The sequence below is a fragment of the Triplophysa dalaica genome, chromosome 16, assembly GCF_015846415.1.
Source record: "Triplophysa dalaica isolate WHDGS20190420 chromosome 16, ASM1584641v1, whole genome shotgun sequence".
NCBI lineage: Eukaryota > Metazoa > Chordata > Actinopteri > Cypriniformes > Nemacheilidae > Triplophysa > Triplophysa dalaica.
The window spans coordinates 14,731,951-14,748,360 of record NC_079557.1 but is presented as its reverse complement, the minus strand read 5'-3'; the positions used below and the strand labels follow the sequence as shown (position 1 = coordinate 14,748,360).

The window sequence follows — 16,410 nt, the reverse complement described above, 5'->3', positions numbered from 1 at the left end:
CAGAGGCTGCTGGGAGCACTCCATTAAGCCTGTCACAACCCAAATCCACACTCGTCACATTTAGTAGACATTCATCTCTGCAGCACAAAACCCATTTAAGATCTGACCCATGAAACCAAGTAAAAAAGTCATTATTTACTCTTTCCAACCCATGATTCCAGCCAATAAAATAAACGAGGGTGTAAGGAGATTGTGATGGAGAATGTTGATAACAAGACACTTAGCCAAGTCACCGCTGCCATGGATTCACTGTCTCCTCACCAGCCGCTGTGGACATGCAGGTTTTATTAATCTGTCACGAGAAGGATGCCATCTGAATGACTGGTTAAACTCAACAACATACTGGAGATGGTCTAAGGATACAGTGGTCATGCCCCGGGGTACAAAACTGACCCAATTAGCCTTCCTTCCTAACGGGGCGTTTTTTTCCAGCTACTTAAACACAGAGCAGCCTAACAGCCCATCACAAAACAGTACATTAACAGATTACACAAGTGAAATCTGTCACATTACCTTCACTTAATCTAAACTCATAACCGCGAGTGCCGTGATGAGGATGTTGATGACATGTTTGGAGATAAACGTCTGATGTCGAAGATGTGATTAAGTGGCAAAGTTTATTGCAATGTCAGGCTGACTCCAAACGGCAGGTGTTTCGAATTAATCTACATCTGAGCGCCAGTTTGAAAAATTAGCTCGAAAAATTTGAGTTTAATGTTGTTATTTGATTAAGATGCGTTTATAAATATTTTGTTGATTTTTATGTGTACCAAAGGGATTGCATACATTCCGCCAGTCATTGCAAAATAAGCCGAGCAGGGAGATCAGAACTCCAGATGTGCAGTATTATCCGACTAGAAAATCAAAAAATGGCTATGAAGTATTGATTTGAGGTACAGGAACTATACACACACATACATTAAAGACCTAGGGGGTTACTTTCTTTACAGAGTAGGCAGATGCAAGGAAAGTTAATTACAGCTCAAGGTGCAAATAATACAAAAATCCATTTGACTGACAATCCATAACCACATAATTTATGTAAATGGAAACATAAATATGTGTAAAACATAATTTGGCATGTCATGATTGGTTACGAGCCATCGATAACATTTGCCATCATCGACATCAACACCGGTTTAACATGTTGAGGAAGCACATTAAAATATTTTATTCAAGAAAAATTTCCATAAATAATTTTAATAAAATATATATATACCACAACCACACATGCGAAATTCAATATTTTCCATATATAAATCTACTGTATGGCTTCACTTGTAGACATAAACTAGTCGTATTGGCTAATTTAATTAAGCATTCCTTTGTTTTTGTTTTGTTTTGAGCTTCAAAGCCTCTTAACAGCATGTATGGAGAAGAGAAGTATGAACATTCTGTTAAAGGTGCTGTCTGTAATCTTTTGGAGGATCTATTGACAAAATTGCAATAAAATATTCATCACTGTCTTAGGTGAATAAAGATCATAAATAGTGAAGCTTTATGTTTTCATTACTTTAGAATGAGCTATTTCTTTCTACATACACAACGTGGGTCCCCTTGCATGGAATTCTTCATGTCGTTTCTACAGTTGCCCTAAATGGACAAAATGCTCTGCAAAACGCTCTGTAAATAAGTTATCTCCTTTTTAAAAAAGAGGAAACGTGACAACAACGTAGAGCTGTTTAAGCCACCGTAGTGCTTCGAAGGGAGGGGTGGAGTGAGGCGTTGGCTGCAATTCGCAAGTTTACCGCTAGATGCCGCTAAATTTCATACACCGGACCTTTGCTTCGCTTTGTGTGTTTCATGTGTCATTTCCATATTTAGGTAAACAGTTCTTTTATTCAAGTCTTGATTTATTTGAAAAAAGAATGACTCTACAAAACACAACAAATTAAACTCAATTCAATAAAAAATCCAAGTTGAAAGTCTGTTTGTTACAGGTCGTCTGAAGTCCTTTAATTGTTGAAATGAGTAAAAAAGAAAAAGAACATCTTTCCAGCTCTCTAATAAGATTGTCTGAGATGCGAGGCAGATCTTACCAGTGTATGAAATAATAATACAGGGTGTTGACGTCTGGGAGAGGTCCACGTGACCACATAGCTGGTTGCCTATTTATGTCTGTAGCTAAATCTTTTACCTACGTCCTTAAACATCAAGCATGAAAGTAAAAAAACTGAATCTGCAGCTTTGCCTTAAACCACGATCTAAAAATCGAAACAGAGAAGAGCCCACATTAACCCCGCATTTTTTGAGCAGAGAGGTGTTGTCATAGCAACAAAAAAGTAAAAATATCAGGAAAATAACACTGGATTTATCAGCTCCGAATTAAATACAACAAGACTAAACAGGCACCGACTTACTATGCAAAAATTATCAACAATTACGAACACTAGTACTAATTAAGTCGACCAATCTAATTTAGTCTAAATTTGTCTTTTCATCCATTTGTTATTTCACTAGGCTATCATTGCACAGCCCGGCCTCTTATTCATGTAAGCAATTAATGCTTGTCAGGATAATGATACATATAAGGGCAATGTTTCCACCCTGGTAATTATTTAGCCCATGAGCTAGCACAAGTCTGCTTCAATCTGTTCCTTTGAAGTATTCACAGAAAACTGTTCAACATGTACCCCATCCCGACTAAACACAAGGGTAATTTCTTCCCAATCCCAGGCACTCAAGAATCCAGAAGTCACCGCTTGTCCACCACAATATCACTTGGCACATTACGCCACTTCAATAATGCTTCCTCAAAACTCAAATGAGTCATCACCAAGCGCCTCAGCCGTGGAGCACGGCCTGCGTTTGCCACTTCTTACGGCCCATCTCCAAAAATAGCCTGAATTTTAATGTCAAGCAATGAAGACGTCTCCGACGTAGACTGGCCTAAAGATTTGCATTGCCAAACAACATGAGTGACCTTTGGTCGGGGCTACCTTGGCCACATTTAAACCACAGTGACTCGTGTTTACATCAGTGCGAAAAAGCAGGCAAAAAGATATACGAGGGGAGGGGGTCCTTTGATTTTAAAAGAAATAAGTGAAGAACAGTTGGGACCCACACACACCGTGGGAATCTGTATTGCTCCTAATTGAGAAATCATGCATCTATCAAATGGGGATAGTAAACGGATGAGATAGTAAACGGATACGAGGCACGTAAGAGACGAGCACGTGAGCGAACACTTGTGGTGCATTGAGTGCTGGCTGTGAATGGAAATATGGGATACTCTGAATATCGGTAATGACTGGAAATCTATGAGATCAACCCTTTGGATTGTCCTGTAAGGGAAAATCCAATTTTGCTGAAACAAAGATTTTCATCCTTTCTTTCAAACTGTTAGGGATTCGAGAGCTCAGCTGTGACAAGCAACTTGACAGAGCTAAAAAGATCACTTCTAAGCGCACACAACATAATACGAAACATTGAATTTCTCTCTCACTACTAAAATCGTTTCAATTAAGGCAGCATATCCAAATTCAGAGATGTCATTACACTAGTTTTTCCCACACATGTAAACAGAACCTGCCCTGTTTTGATCTAAATATTGTTAATAGTAGTTACGACCGTGTCCAGATGGGTCATAAATTTAAGATTAAAAGCAATATTATAAAAATACCAAAAGGAAATAGACTTGATCAGTTGTATGCATGCATTAACTATACTGCTATGTATGTGGATAAACACGTCGACAAAGCACCCTTCAATTTTCCAAATCGATGCGTGAATAAAATGTAAAGCTCTTCGCTCGGGCCATTTACATTCATCAAGTGAAAGGAAGCATGGGGAGAATGAATTGAAAACAAACGGTGTCACCCCCACTGAAATGATAAAGCTGCAATGAGTACGACCCATAAATCTTTAATTTCACAGCCATACATATTTCCCCGCAATTCCAGCCGACCGAACCCACGTCCTCCAAAAGAGGGCGCTGTTGTACGACTTAAACTTTTGCGTTGCCTCCATCAACAGTATGTTGCTTTACGTCAGAATTTAGCGGTTGACATTTGCGATAGGAAAAATTCGCCCGCAAATAACATAAAAGGCCGTTTTTAGGTCTCCACCTCATAGCCTACGCCTGTCTTTACAAAGAGACGCGTGATTCTGTGAGCGCGCACCACACGTGTCGTTTTTCTCCTTGAGAGGGCAACTTTCACCTTGAACTAGATTCGCAGAAAACGCACAAGTCGTTTGGTGGAAACGCGTTCGCGGGATGTGCCCGCGACCCGTGTCACATGAAAACCGCCGGGCTCAAAAACACAGCGTGAGATATACGGGGTGCGTGCGGGTGCGCGTGCGGGTGCGCCACTGCGCGTGTGTTTTGAATTCAAATGTAGCAGCGAAATGCAGAGCAGATACCGCAGCACGCCAATGAACTTCTGCGGTTTCACATCTGACCGTCATGTATGACCAACACATCAGCTGGTGGGTGTCAAGTTGTGTGCGCGAGATCGCGTTTTAACATAATATCCATTCGTATGCATCATAACACCAAAGGAAAACTGTTATATTTACCATGTTTACTTCGGATACCATGTCTATGCTGGCTATGTCTATATTCATTCCCACCGCCACCGGAGCTCCTGGTGGAGAGAAACGATATGATTAAAAAAGGTAATAATGAGTGAGACTGCATGCATGTAAACGCCCGCACTTTATCTCTAGACTAGACTAGACTAGACTGTTCCTAATAACACCACCTCATTATTATTATTATAACATATATAAAACACCCAAAATTCACGTGGCATAGCGCATGAAATCGTTGATTTGTTACAACCACTGAAGGTGAACACACAACTGCATGCATGACTGACATATGAACAGTTTCAGACGTGTGTCCAGCTTGAGGATCTCGTGCGAGATGTCGGCGTAAACGTCAAATGCGTGCGTGGAGGTTTTAAACATGCCATTTTCATTCCTGTCGTGATGCAACAAAGTTGCACTGAAAATCTTTAAGTTAGATCGCTTGTGTGGGAAACGCTGAGCTTTGATCAAATGCCCAAACAGCAATAAAATAGCGCGTATTGATTTCTCCGGTGTATTGACATGCACGCCTGGCCCGAGACTGAGATGAATGGACAAGGGTTGCATGAGTAATTGGGCATGTTCGTCCTCGTGACAAGCCAAATGCAACAATTATATGAATTTTACTCATGCATTACCTCCGAAATCTGGCCTCAGCCGAATGTCGTATCCCTTCATGAGTCTGTCCACGGTGTCTTTGACCACTGGCATATTGCTGGGGTCTCTGATACTGCAAAAATATCAAGAGGCATTCTCAAAATCCTCGTACATGCAGAAAAAAACACACGAAAAACATCACGAAATTTACCCGTACCTTTGCGCGCACGCCACGGCCACGATTAACGGGCACAGTAAGAAGATGTGAGGGGTTTTTCCGATACTCTCCATCGCAACAGTTTTGATGGGCTTTCGGATGTGATGAAGACACAGCGCACATCCAACTTACTGAAGCCAGTGCTGCGAAGGCAATGAGCTGCGCATGCGCACACGCCAGCTCCAGATCAAAGAGCAGCTCCCGGTGATGCTGGATGAGCTGTTTCCATTGCGGGGAAAATTAAAGGAACGATTGAACAAACCAAGTCGGGAAAATACGACATCAGGTGATCTTTATGCAGCATTTAGAGTCTTGTGTGAGTCTTTAAGCGACTTGACAGGTTAGTGGAGTGTCCTGAAGGTGACATCAGCGGTTGTCATAGTGATTCCGAACTTCAGATAGCTTAAAATAACATGCATGCGTAATATAGGAGATTTTAAGCACTGTTCGTTTCATAGTAATTCACGTTTGGTTTAAATATGTCAAAAACAAACCTCCTCGATTTTTTTTTATTCTGTGAGGAATGACAACAATAAGGTCTTAGTCTGTATTTCAGTAAACTGAAACTTGCTACATTTTCGGCGTTTTTGTCTACACGTTTCGTTTTTAAACAGCTCTAACTAAGTCCTTGGTGTTTCGGGTCTGGCCTCATCACGCGACCGTGTTTTTTGTCAATTTTAACAATCATAGGTAGTTTAGATGGTTAGACTTAGGTTAGGGTAAAGGTTTCTTAAGACTTGAAAAACAAGGATTTAGTCAAAACCAACAAGCCACGCCCACGGATCTGACCCGAAACAGCAAGGATTTAGGGAGAGCCTTTTGAAACAGAATGTTGATGGGTATCCAATGGTTTCCCCCCTTTTTAAATAGCCAATAAACTTCGGTCACGTTGAACCCCAATTATATTCCTAGTAAAAAACGAGAGGATATATAATACCTCAGAAATCCATGCACTTTCTGATCCCCAAATATGCGACTTTACAGCAGTCTGTAAAAGTCGTGTGACTATACAGACACTTTAGAGCTGCGGGAAATAAACTGGTTGATGACACCACAAGAGAGTTTAATTGGACTAAAAATGTGGACTCAAGATGAGTCATCGATGTCTGTAAATGTGTGTATTTACTTAAAGATAATTCGTAAACGGGTGCACTAGAAAAGCATAGATGAATAAAAGCTAACAGGACTATAAGACAAAACATATTTTCTTCGTATTGTATTGTGAACAGCGGACCATCATTCAAATAAACATCCACAAAACATCACTGTATTTTCATACAAAATCAAATAAATGTCCTGAAATTGTACACCTGCATGTTTATTCTTCAGTGCCCCAGTGGCTCTACTAAATGGGTTTTTAATGCCAGTATAACTTTTAGGAATTCACATTAGCAGCAGAGTCGAGAGACACACAGCACATATTCCTGTCTTTAATCTCTCTCTTGCAACAGCTGAGAACTATGTTCACGGTTACAAAGAGAGACATCAGAGAAAATTTAATACATTATCACATCTAGACCTCACCTTCACATGCCATTTTATCCGTTTATTCCAGCCACCATGCATACATGTGAATGTGCTAGGAATGATGTTAGTAAAAGTTCTGTTTTGCAGGTACGCTTCTTCTTTATTTTGAATGTAAAATCTTTGTCAGTATAAACCCCGTGCTTTTGATCTAGTGCAGTACGACCTGTGTCTCTGTAGAGGGCAGCCCACTAAAAGCATTGGATCAATGTTGCATCACCAGTTCGAGCTTCAGATTATGTCATCAACTCCTTAGCGTGCTACACATACACATAGAAGAGCAAAACCAGAGTGGAACCACCAGAGGAGGGTCTGCGATGTACCCGGGTTAGTACAGTGCTGTGGCTCACGGCAGTGAATATAAAGGCAAATGGAGTGGAAATTATATACAGGTGATAAAATGGGAAAGGAACAAGAACAAATGCTTGTCAAATAATATCAGACAAGCTTGTGCTCTATCAGGGATGAAGTTGCTAGATGACGAAAGTGAGAGAGAGAGAGAGGTCCAAGGAGAGCACACAAAGTCCTCTGTAGCCGGGTACACGATTTCAATGCTGAATATGTCGTGAGCTTCTCAGGAGAAATTCCCTAGATCTCCCTGTAGAGATAAAACACACCGAAAGACAAATACAAGATCAACAGAGATGAAAACGGGCCATACACGCGTTCGCAGCCTCTCACAGGCTTTCATCTCCTGTGATACTGACGTCAATGATTAATGTTTGATGAAAATCATTTTTTCTGTTTGAAAACAGGGTGGGAAGGTGCAAAGCGATGGCTCTACGCCTGTTTAAGTTGTACATTATTGCATTTCTTTTATTTCGAGCAGTATATTACAAACTCGTCCTCAATTGAACGCCTGCTTCACCCCTCGGGTAGAAAAATAACGCAACTTAAGGTTTTGAATTTGATAAGTGAGTCTATTTTGAGAGAATCTGTTGATTTTCTTGATTCGGTAAATTTCATGCCTTTGGCACAGAGGGAATTTTAGGATTAAATGTGACATTTGCTACATGATCCTTCCGAACAAATCTAATGAATTAAGCATTCAGAGGAGCATCTTTTTTATAAAGAGCTGGCACGAAGTGATAAATGTTGGATGGGGCTGTAACCTCAACAAGAGCAACAACACAGTCCCCCAGAAGGAACATCATCTCTCCTGTATTTTCCTGCTCAAGTCCTGCGGCGGTTTTAGGTTCACGAATTATGAATTGCATTTACAGCCTCCATAAAAGTACCAGTGGAAACCTGTGTTCCTGCAGAGGTCTGCTGAAAATTTAAACATATCTACAGCGTTCTGTGTACCTGTGATGAGAAGGTAAAATGAGATCATTTCTATTTGCAAAAAAAAATGACAAGGCAAAATGTTACAAAGAGTATTGAGTAAAAAAAGACATATAGACGATCACAGTTACAGCAAGGTGTATGTACATTAGTTAATAAATATAATTAACACATTTTTTATGAATATTTTTTCTGTGAGGAATAATCTGTTTACTTTTGGTTTTGAGGTTAGACACGACATTCAAATGCCAGAAACAGAAAGATGCAGTTTGGTTTAATCATTTGCACGGATAATGTCATAACTCATGTGTTATATTTATACAGATTTTATTGTAAAATATTGAACGGTGCCTGTCAAAATGATTTGCAACATCTAGGTTACCATGTTATTAGTTTTGAGCATTGTTATCTGGGAATATAAGATCTTGGAAAGTCGTGATTGGGCAATCGGGATCAAGTAAGAGCACCGTTTAGAATATATTTGAATAGGATTTAAGCATACTACAATGTGTTAAAATAGCTGCAAAATAGGGTTCATAAAATACAAATATTGACAATACCTGTGATATAAAAAACACAATTGTAAAAGACAATAATAACATTTCAACACCTGTTTAAATTTCTCTCTCTCTCTGCCTCCTATACTCATATTTTGAGCAAGGCAAAGACAACACTAAATAAACAAAACTGAAGATGAATTTGACTAATAGCACTATTTATTTTTTATAATTTATATGTATTTTATTTGTTTTTCCATTTATTTTATTTCTTTAAACAACGTGTTGATAATACCGTCAGTGTTAATTCTATTGTCTGTGATAATTGTGTCATGAAAATCTAATATTCTGACAGCTCTACTGCAAATACAATGTTTTGTTGTTGACTTCTAAAAGCGTATCAATTTAGAAAAGTCGTACATCACAACTATAACAATCCAGAGAACAGTATTGCTTTTCCAGCTGTTGTACTATAAAAAATACTGCAAAACAGTCTCAGACAGATCTCTAATGTTTTGCTATTGATGATTGGGAAGCAGGTTTTAAATCCAAGTTGAAGACTGTACATTGATGTAACGCTCATAAGTCTGAGCAAGCTGTCAAAATATACATACATATATATATTTAAAGGCGGGGTGTCCGAATTAAGCTTGTTAAGCAAAGTTGGCCCGAGTACCAAAAAAACCTTGTAGCCAATCAGCAGTAAGGTGCACAGTGCACAGGATGGACATTAGCCTGAACCGAGCGCTGATGACAGCAAAAGATGGAGGTAGGGGTGAGTCTGTTTTGTTGATTTGAACATCAACAACGGCTATGAGAAAATAATGTTAACATAATGTTATCGTCCGCTGATGTGGACACAAATATTGTTTATATTAGCGTTATAGTTAAGATTTTAATGTGAACGCACCTTTAAGCTACACTTCAGCTCCATATGTGAATGAGTAACAAGTGAACAAACCTGGCCTCTTCCATGGTGTCCTTGGTGAGGTAGAAAAACCAGTAGAAAAGATTGAAGATACCAAAGGCCAGAGGAAAAAGTACTCGTGCATATGCGTCTATGGCACTGGTGCCTGCCAGCATCATGTTGGGTGGGACGGCAGAGCCCTGAAAGAAGATGGGATAGCGAGTCTTGGGCGCCTCTAACACAGAGTTTGCCGTTCTCCTACGGCTTAATCCACTGTTATCAGATGGAGGCTGCAACAAAGAAGACAAGAAAATATAGAAATATAACAAAGACACAATCTTTACAAAAGTTAACCTTGCTGTATAGTTGCTGTCCTGAAAGAAGCACTTAACAGACTAAGATAACTTGTTTTACTGTCTGCCTGGCAAACATTTTTTAATTCATGGCTGATGGATTGGTGATCGATTTTCTTAGTTGTTGAACCCAGCGGGTCGAATTAGGAGGGTCTCTCTCAGACAAAATGATCACTTCTATGGGATCACCTCAGGGCGGTGTCTTATCTCCATTATTATTTATTTGATATACTAATTCATGTTCCAGCACTTTTAAAAACAGATATATTATCAAGTATGTCGATGACACTGCTCTAGTGAGTCTTTTACAAAAAGGAGAGGAAGAGCAGGGACCTGTGTTAGATTTCTTTTTAAATTGGTGTGAGAAATAAAAACTCCTCTTAAATGCTTTCAACACCAAGGAGATGGTTATTGATTTGACGGTGAAAGATTTAACCGACACTAATTAATGGGGAGCAAATACAACTAGTATCACAATTTTAAATATCTTGGTATAGTCCTGGACCATAAGCTCAAGTGGGATGTGTGGACTGATTATTTAACAGATGATGTATTTCCTGAAGAAACTATTGTCTTTTAATGTCTTTTAAAGTGTTATGACACTATGTGTTAGTTGCTGGTATAGCAATGCTTCAGAGGCTCACTAAGGAAAGTAGTTACGTTGTCAAGTAAATTACGGGGAATACTGTTACCAAGTATAGAGAGTATTTATAAAGGGAGAGTATTGAATAAAGTTAATGTTATTGTGAAGGATAAGACGCACCGCACCCTTTATCCTATGCCTTTGAATTATTGCCATGTGGTCAGCGGTTGTGTTCCCCTGTGCATGAAAAACAGGTCCAAACAATCTTACATCCCCAAGCAATCAATCTCTTAAATTCTTCTTTTTTTAACGTTAAATGCTGATCAGCTTGTCTGATGTTTTTAAAATTCGTTTTTTATGTGTATATATGCCAACTGTGACTGTCAAATGCCTGTGTGACCATGTTGAAAACTTACTTTCCCTACAGGGATAAATAAATAAACTGAACTGGGCTGAAAACTGGTCCATCATTAATGCGTATTTGAAAAAATAAAGGAGGGGAAATTGATTTTATATTTATGCATCCAGTCTCAGAGAACTGGAGCAGAGAATTCACAAGAGAGAACTGGAGCAAGTGCATCTACAGAACAGGTGAGAGATGATAAGTGTCACGGCTCACTATTTTTAAAACACAAACCATGAGCTCACCACGTGAGAGCAGTCCTGAGAGATGCTACATGCATGTAGAATTAGCATATCAAACTCAGCACAACAGATAAGAAGCACCGTGCACACAGAGGTTGAGAGCTATAGAGAGCGGGCTTCTCGTGGTGGACACCGACATCTATATTTTAGAAGAAACATCTGATGTGTAAATGAGACACACAGTAACTGAGAACTCAATAAAACCTCCTGAGCTGTGAAAGATCCATCTCTGAGCAATGAAATTTCCCTGTGGACATGTGAAAAGGTTAAACAATGAGCTGTTATAGTTGCTGTGGAAGGTTCATATACACAGCTGCAGCATCACAATAAAAGGTTGCACGGTTCACTGGTTTGTGAAGAACATGGCTCGTGTTGCGCAAATCATATAACCAGAAGCCATGTCAGCTGCATCTTTTGACCAGGGTACCCTGTTAATTACGCTCTGCCTAAGCAGGGATTGCAGAAGTTACCGTCTCCGGCTCATCATCGCTTCCTTGGGCTGTAGAGTCTGGAATGGAGGTCTTGGAGACCCGCCGTTTTTCCCTGTTGGCCTCCAGTGTGGCGAAGTAATTCACAGCCGCAAATTCGACGAGAGCCGAAGCCACGAAGGCAAAGCAGACGGCGATGAACCAGTCCATGGCGGTGGCGTAGGAGACCTTAGGCAGTGAGGAGCGGGCGCTGATGCTGAGGGTGGTCATAGTGAGGACGGTGGTGATACCTGAATGTCAGATGTTATGAGGTTGTCATGATGTGTGCTGGGCTGATTTGCATTTAAATGAAATCAAATAAAACATCACTTTGATGCACAATGATAAACTATAAAAACAATAAGTCATTTGAGATGTCGAGGGAAATTTTCATGTGAAACATCAGTCATTTAAGTAATGTTTGGAAAGTAACCTGGAATTTTATGTTTCAAACAGAGATGGAGATATATAGAGAAATGTTGCCGATTGCAGTTTTAACAGATCAGATGAATAAAGAGTTTTTTCTTTTTGTCAATTCTGTCAGAAATACTTAAATTTCATATTTATTAAAAAATCCAAAAGAATTAAGGGATAGTGCACCCAAAAATGTAAATGCCATGAATAACTCACTCATAGTTGTTCCAAATCTGTATAAATTTATTTGTCTGGTTGAACAAAGAGAAAGATATTTGGACGAATGCGTGAAAACAAACAGTTCTTGGACCCCATTTACTGCAATGGTAGGAAAAATTACACTGTAGTCAAAAGTGCCCCAGAATCACATCCTGAATAAAAGTTTGTGTTAACATTATATATGTCTATGTACTGTGCAAATTAGTTTTGTATAACACAAACATGCATATATTTAAGAAAAATATCAAATTAAACCGAGATTTAAATAAAAATTACATTTATATAAATAAATACATGTAAATATTTCCTAAATATATACAGTTTATTCAAAATTGATATGCAAAGTACACAGACATATAATATATAAATGCAAACTTTTATTCTGGATGTGATTAATCGCGATAAATCATTTTAGAGCCCTAAAAATAATGAGTTTACTTCAGTGTCATTTTCTTGCATCAGATTAGTCCAATTTATGTTTGAAGAATATTTTACTCAATTAAGAAGACTGAGATAAGTTAAAATAATTGAATCATCCATCAGAAAAAAGTGTGATACCTACGTATAATAACACATCTCTCCTCACCAAGCTGAATATTATAAAGTAGTGTATCATTCATGTCCATACAACTTTGGCCGGGTTTCACAGACAAGGCTTAAGGCCCAGATTTAAATGAATGTTTGAGCTGTCTCAACTGAAAATAACTTGCCCTAACATATCGTCAAATATGTCAGTGCCAATGTTTTGCCTAAAGATGCACATAGGTAATGTTTCTTTCTAAAGCATCTTTTTTAAAAGAGACTCAAAAATCTTAATCCAACTAAGGCATAGTCCTGATTTAAACTAAGCCTTGTCTGTGAAACAATTTACACATCATTGGTGAAAATTTTGGGTTAAGCCATTTGCTATTATAAAAGTGATTTTATTGGCTTTGTTTATCAAGCAGTAATGCGATTTATCTAAAATTATACTAAAGAGCAAAATATTCACACATCACAATGCTGTGTGCACACTTTATACCTGCCACCGTACGAGCAGGCACAGACTCCTTGTTGATCCAAAACGAGACTTGAGACAGAACGACCACCATAATCAGTGGGATGTACGTCTGGATTAGATGGTAGCCGAGCTTCCTCTGGAGATAAAAATGGACAACCTGGACAGAATACAGTCCTGCCAAGAGAAAAACAGCATTGACTAGGTCATGCAAACAGAGAACATGCAGAATCCATACACATTCTCTGATCGTGTTTTTATATTTTTTAAAGAATTTTGGATTTTGTATTTTAATTTGTGTACCTAATGTGAAAAAAGGGAAAAATCAAAGGAGACATTCAGGCTTTAGCTCACTATCTCTTTTAAATGGGTTAACTGGGCCACACTCTTTTCATTTGGATTTGTGCCTGATCCACTTCCCACTGATCAGATGGGTCCACAGCAGGTGGCTGCTTATTTGCTTGCCTGTAAATTGGTCTTTACCGAGCTCCTGGTCATCTATGGTCCACTATCAGACCTTGGAACCGGCTTAATGCATTGCAGCTATTTTTGAAGGCAGACAGCATGAATCAGGCCTGATCAGTTAAGCATCTTAGATTGAGTCTTAGAAGGAAAGCTGGCCTGACGTTTACTTCTTAACACACACAATCACTTAAAGGCGGGATGTCTGATTTCTCATTGCCGTTGTTGATGTTCAAATCACCATAACAGACACACCCCTACCCACATCTTTCGCTTTCGTCTGCGCTCGGCTCGACTAATGTCCATCCTGTGCACCTTACTGCTGGCTACAATGTTGTTTTGGTACTCTGCCCTAGTTTGTCTAAACAAGCGTAATTTGGAAATCGGACACCCAGCCTTTAAGCATATATTTTGCCAGCTTTCTAAGAGTTATAAGCGCTATATCAAGTCATTCAAGGAATTAATAGTATACAATATATCTGACATGCTGCATTGTATATCTTCCAATAAAAAATTGTTTTAAAGCAAACCTGTGCTGAACTTGTAGGTTTGACTGGACAATGTGTGTCGTACAAGATCATACTGGAGCAAGCTTGAAGACTCAGGTGGCACATCTATAGACCCCTCGAGACCCTTCCTCCATGTGTAGATAATTTCACGATTAGTATAAGCATCTACAAGAAAAAAGAATATTGATATAAACTAAAGAAAACTGTTTCTCTGTGAATGCTTTAAAGGATGGATGGATTTACAGCTTCCAAACAGAAGAGCACATGCGTGTCCATCCATAGGAAAGTCCCTCAGCTGCATTGGACAATCTGAACTCACGGTTAGTCTAAAATATAGAATATTAAACATTTAGTAGGTTACATAAGTTATATTGTTTATTCTATAATTATATTATTCTCATGTATTGAGAATATTGTGGCACTTTAAGGGTTATTCAGATTTTCTATGTCTCACCTCATGGTGTAAAAGATTGTTCCATTTTGCATGATGCGGAACAGCTTGTTTGGTGAGGTCATGTTGTGTAATAGAGACCTCTTTGAATTACGAAAGAATGTGTCAGGTGTCCAGATCTTCTCCACCATGCGGTTGTTTAAAGGAAGGATTTCAATTGGACCATCAAACGCTAACCTCTCATCAACCCACATTTGACGGAAAAACATATCCATTGTGAACTCCTGCCAAGAAACCGTTTCTTTGCGTGATTTTTTTCTTCTAAATCCAACTAACATGAATACTTACTGTATATTAAATTTATTTTTTCTTTTAAAAAATTTGTGAAAGTCTCGACAACCTAATATCAGTGAACAGATATTAGCACTGTGAGGCAGAACTAATACTTTCGCTTATTATCTACTAAGAAGACAATCTACCCACAAGGCAGGAAACATTATAATCATGTTTTTCCAGTGATGCGAAATCCGTAAATGAATAAAACACAAGAAACTAACAATACATCATTCTGTACCAAACTAATTTGCAAGCAACAAAGAGAGGCTGTGGGTGCTGTATTTTCTTACCATCTTAACATCAGAAACTGGTCCAAAACTTGTGACAAATATGTCTGTTTTTACCTCAGTAACAGAGACTGTTAATACAAACAGGTTATGCTTTACACATGCAAATAAAAAATCATGTTCATTTTTATAGCACCGCCAACTTTCATCAAAGTAAACGTGAAAAAATAAGGTTGGAAAAAACGTGTTGAACAAACATAGAATAAATAATGAATAATAACCCTAAAAATAGAGAAAATAGAGAAAAATGTGTGGTCTTTAAGGGACATGTCACCCCAAAAATGAAAATTCGATAACTCCCCCACAAGTTTTTCCAAATCTGTATACATTTATTTCCTATGATGAACACAAAGATATTTGGAAGAATGCTTGTAACTAATCCGTTCTTGGACACCATTGACTACCATTGTAGGGAAAATGACTATGGTAGTTAAAAGTGCCCCAGAACTGTTTGCTTTCATACATTCTTCAAAATAGATTATTTTGTGTTAAACAGAACAAAGAAATTTATAAAGCAAGTTTTTCCTATTGTATTTAAGAAATGTATACAGATTTGAAACAACTTGAGAGTGAGTAGGCCTAAATGATGACATACATTTCATTTTAGGGTGAACTGTCCCTGTTTACAGCAAGGATATACAATGTGACGTTATTGTTACAAACTTAAAATTGTCAGTTTTTTTCAAAATGTATAGTTTGTGCTCTTTGCTTACCTCCAGAACCTGGTCGTAGTCGATTGTCATAGCCCTCAAGAAGTCGGTCTAAGATCCGTGTTATATTTTCTGAATTTATCTTTTGCTTTCCCGTTACATGTGCAACACTAAACAGAGAGAAACCACCATCATAATAAGTCCAATTAAAATAAGCATTCACGTAAATAAATTAAAGCACATCCCCCTTATTTGTCACTCACCTCATTAAGCAGAAAAATGTCAAAAGTAAAACCATTTTGCTGTCTTCTGTCAATAGTTAGAGATCATAATGTGAACTGAATGTGAGGTAAGACACTTTGACAATAATCAAATTAAAGGATTAGGAGAATCCACTTGCTTTTTTAGCAACAGGTTAGACTAGCTTGACATCAAACTTTCTTTTTGAAGATGGTAGTAACGTTCATTTTATCTTGACAAACAAATATTTATTCATTTTTTTAGTTGTTTTTGTAAATGTTAAGCATAATTTAGTTTTCGA

The 16,410-nt window shown here is 38.4% G+C and overlaps 2 protein-coding genes across 3 annotated transcripts in view; both read right to left on the bottom strand.

Annotated features, from left to right (window-relative positions):
* The window catches only part of gabrb2a (gamma-aminobutyric acid type A receptor subunit beta2a), a 36,004-nt gene extending 30,348 nt beyond the window's left edge, over positions 1-5,656 (bottom strand). The window contains exons 1-3 of one of the 2 annotated variants that reach the window (XM_056770383.1): positions 5,345-5,656; positions 5,169-5,260; positions 4,519-4,586 (exon numbers count right to left, since the gene is read on the bottom strand). In XM_056770383.1, the coding sequence (XP_056626361.1) occupies positions 4,519-4,586; positions 5,169-5,260; positions 5,345-5,418 (234 nt within the window). In that variant the 5' untranslated portion in view covers positions 5,419-5,656. Of the gene's footprint in view, positions 1-4,518; positions 4,587-5,168; positions 5,261-5,344 lie in introns of those variants that run through there. The other variant, XM_056770384.1, reaches the window with a different exon arrangement.
* A 3,636-nt stretch (positions 5,657-9,292) lies between these two features.
* gabra6a (gamma-aminobutyric acid type A receptor subunit alpha6a) lies at positions 9,293-16,365 on the bottom strand. Its single transcript, XM_056770385.1, has 9 exons — positions 16,133-16,365; positions 15,933-16,039; positions 15,223-15,290; positions 14,660-14,880; positions 14,449-14,531; positions 14,227-14,370; positions 13,259-13,411; positions 11,608-11,855; positions 9,293-9,846 (listed from the first exon to the last, which is right to left on the bottom strand). Exons 1-9 carry the CDS (start codon positions 16,165-16,167, stop codon positions 9,574-9,576), a joined length of 1,332 nt encoding a protein of 443 aa, XP_056626363.1. The 5' UTR covers positions 16,168-16,365; the 3' UTR covers positions 9,293-9,573.
* Positions 16,366-16,410: the final 45 nt, after the last annotated feature.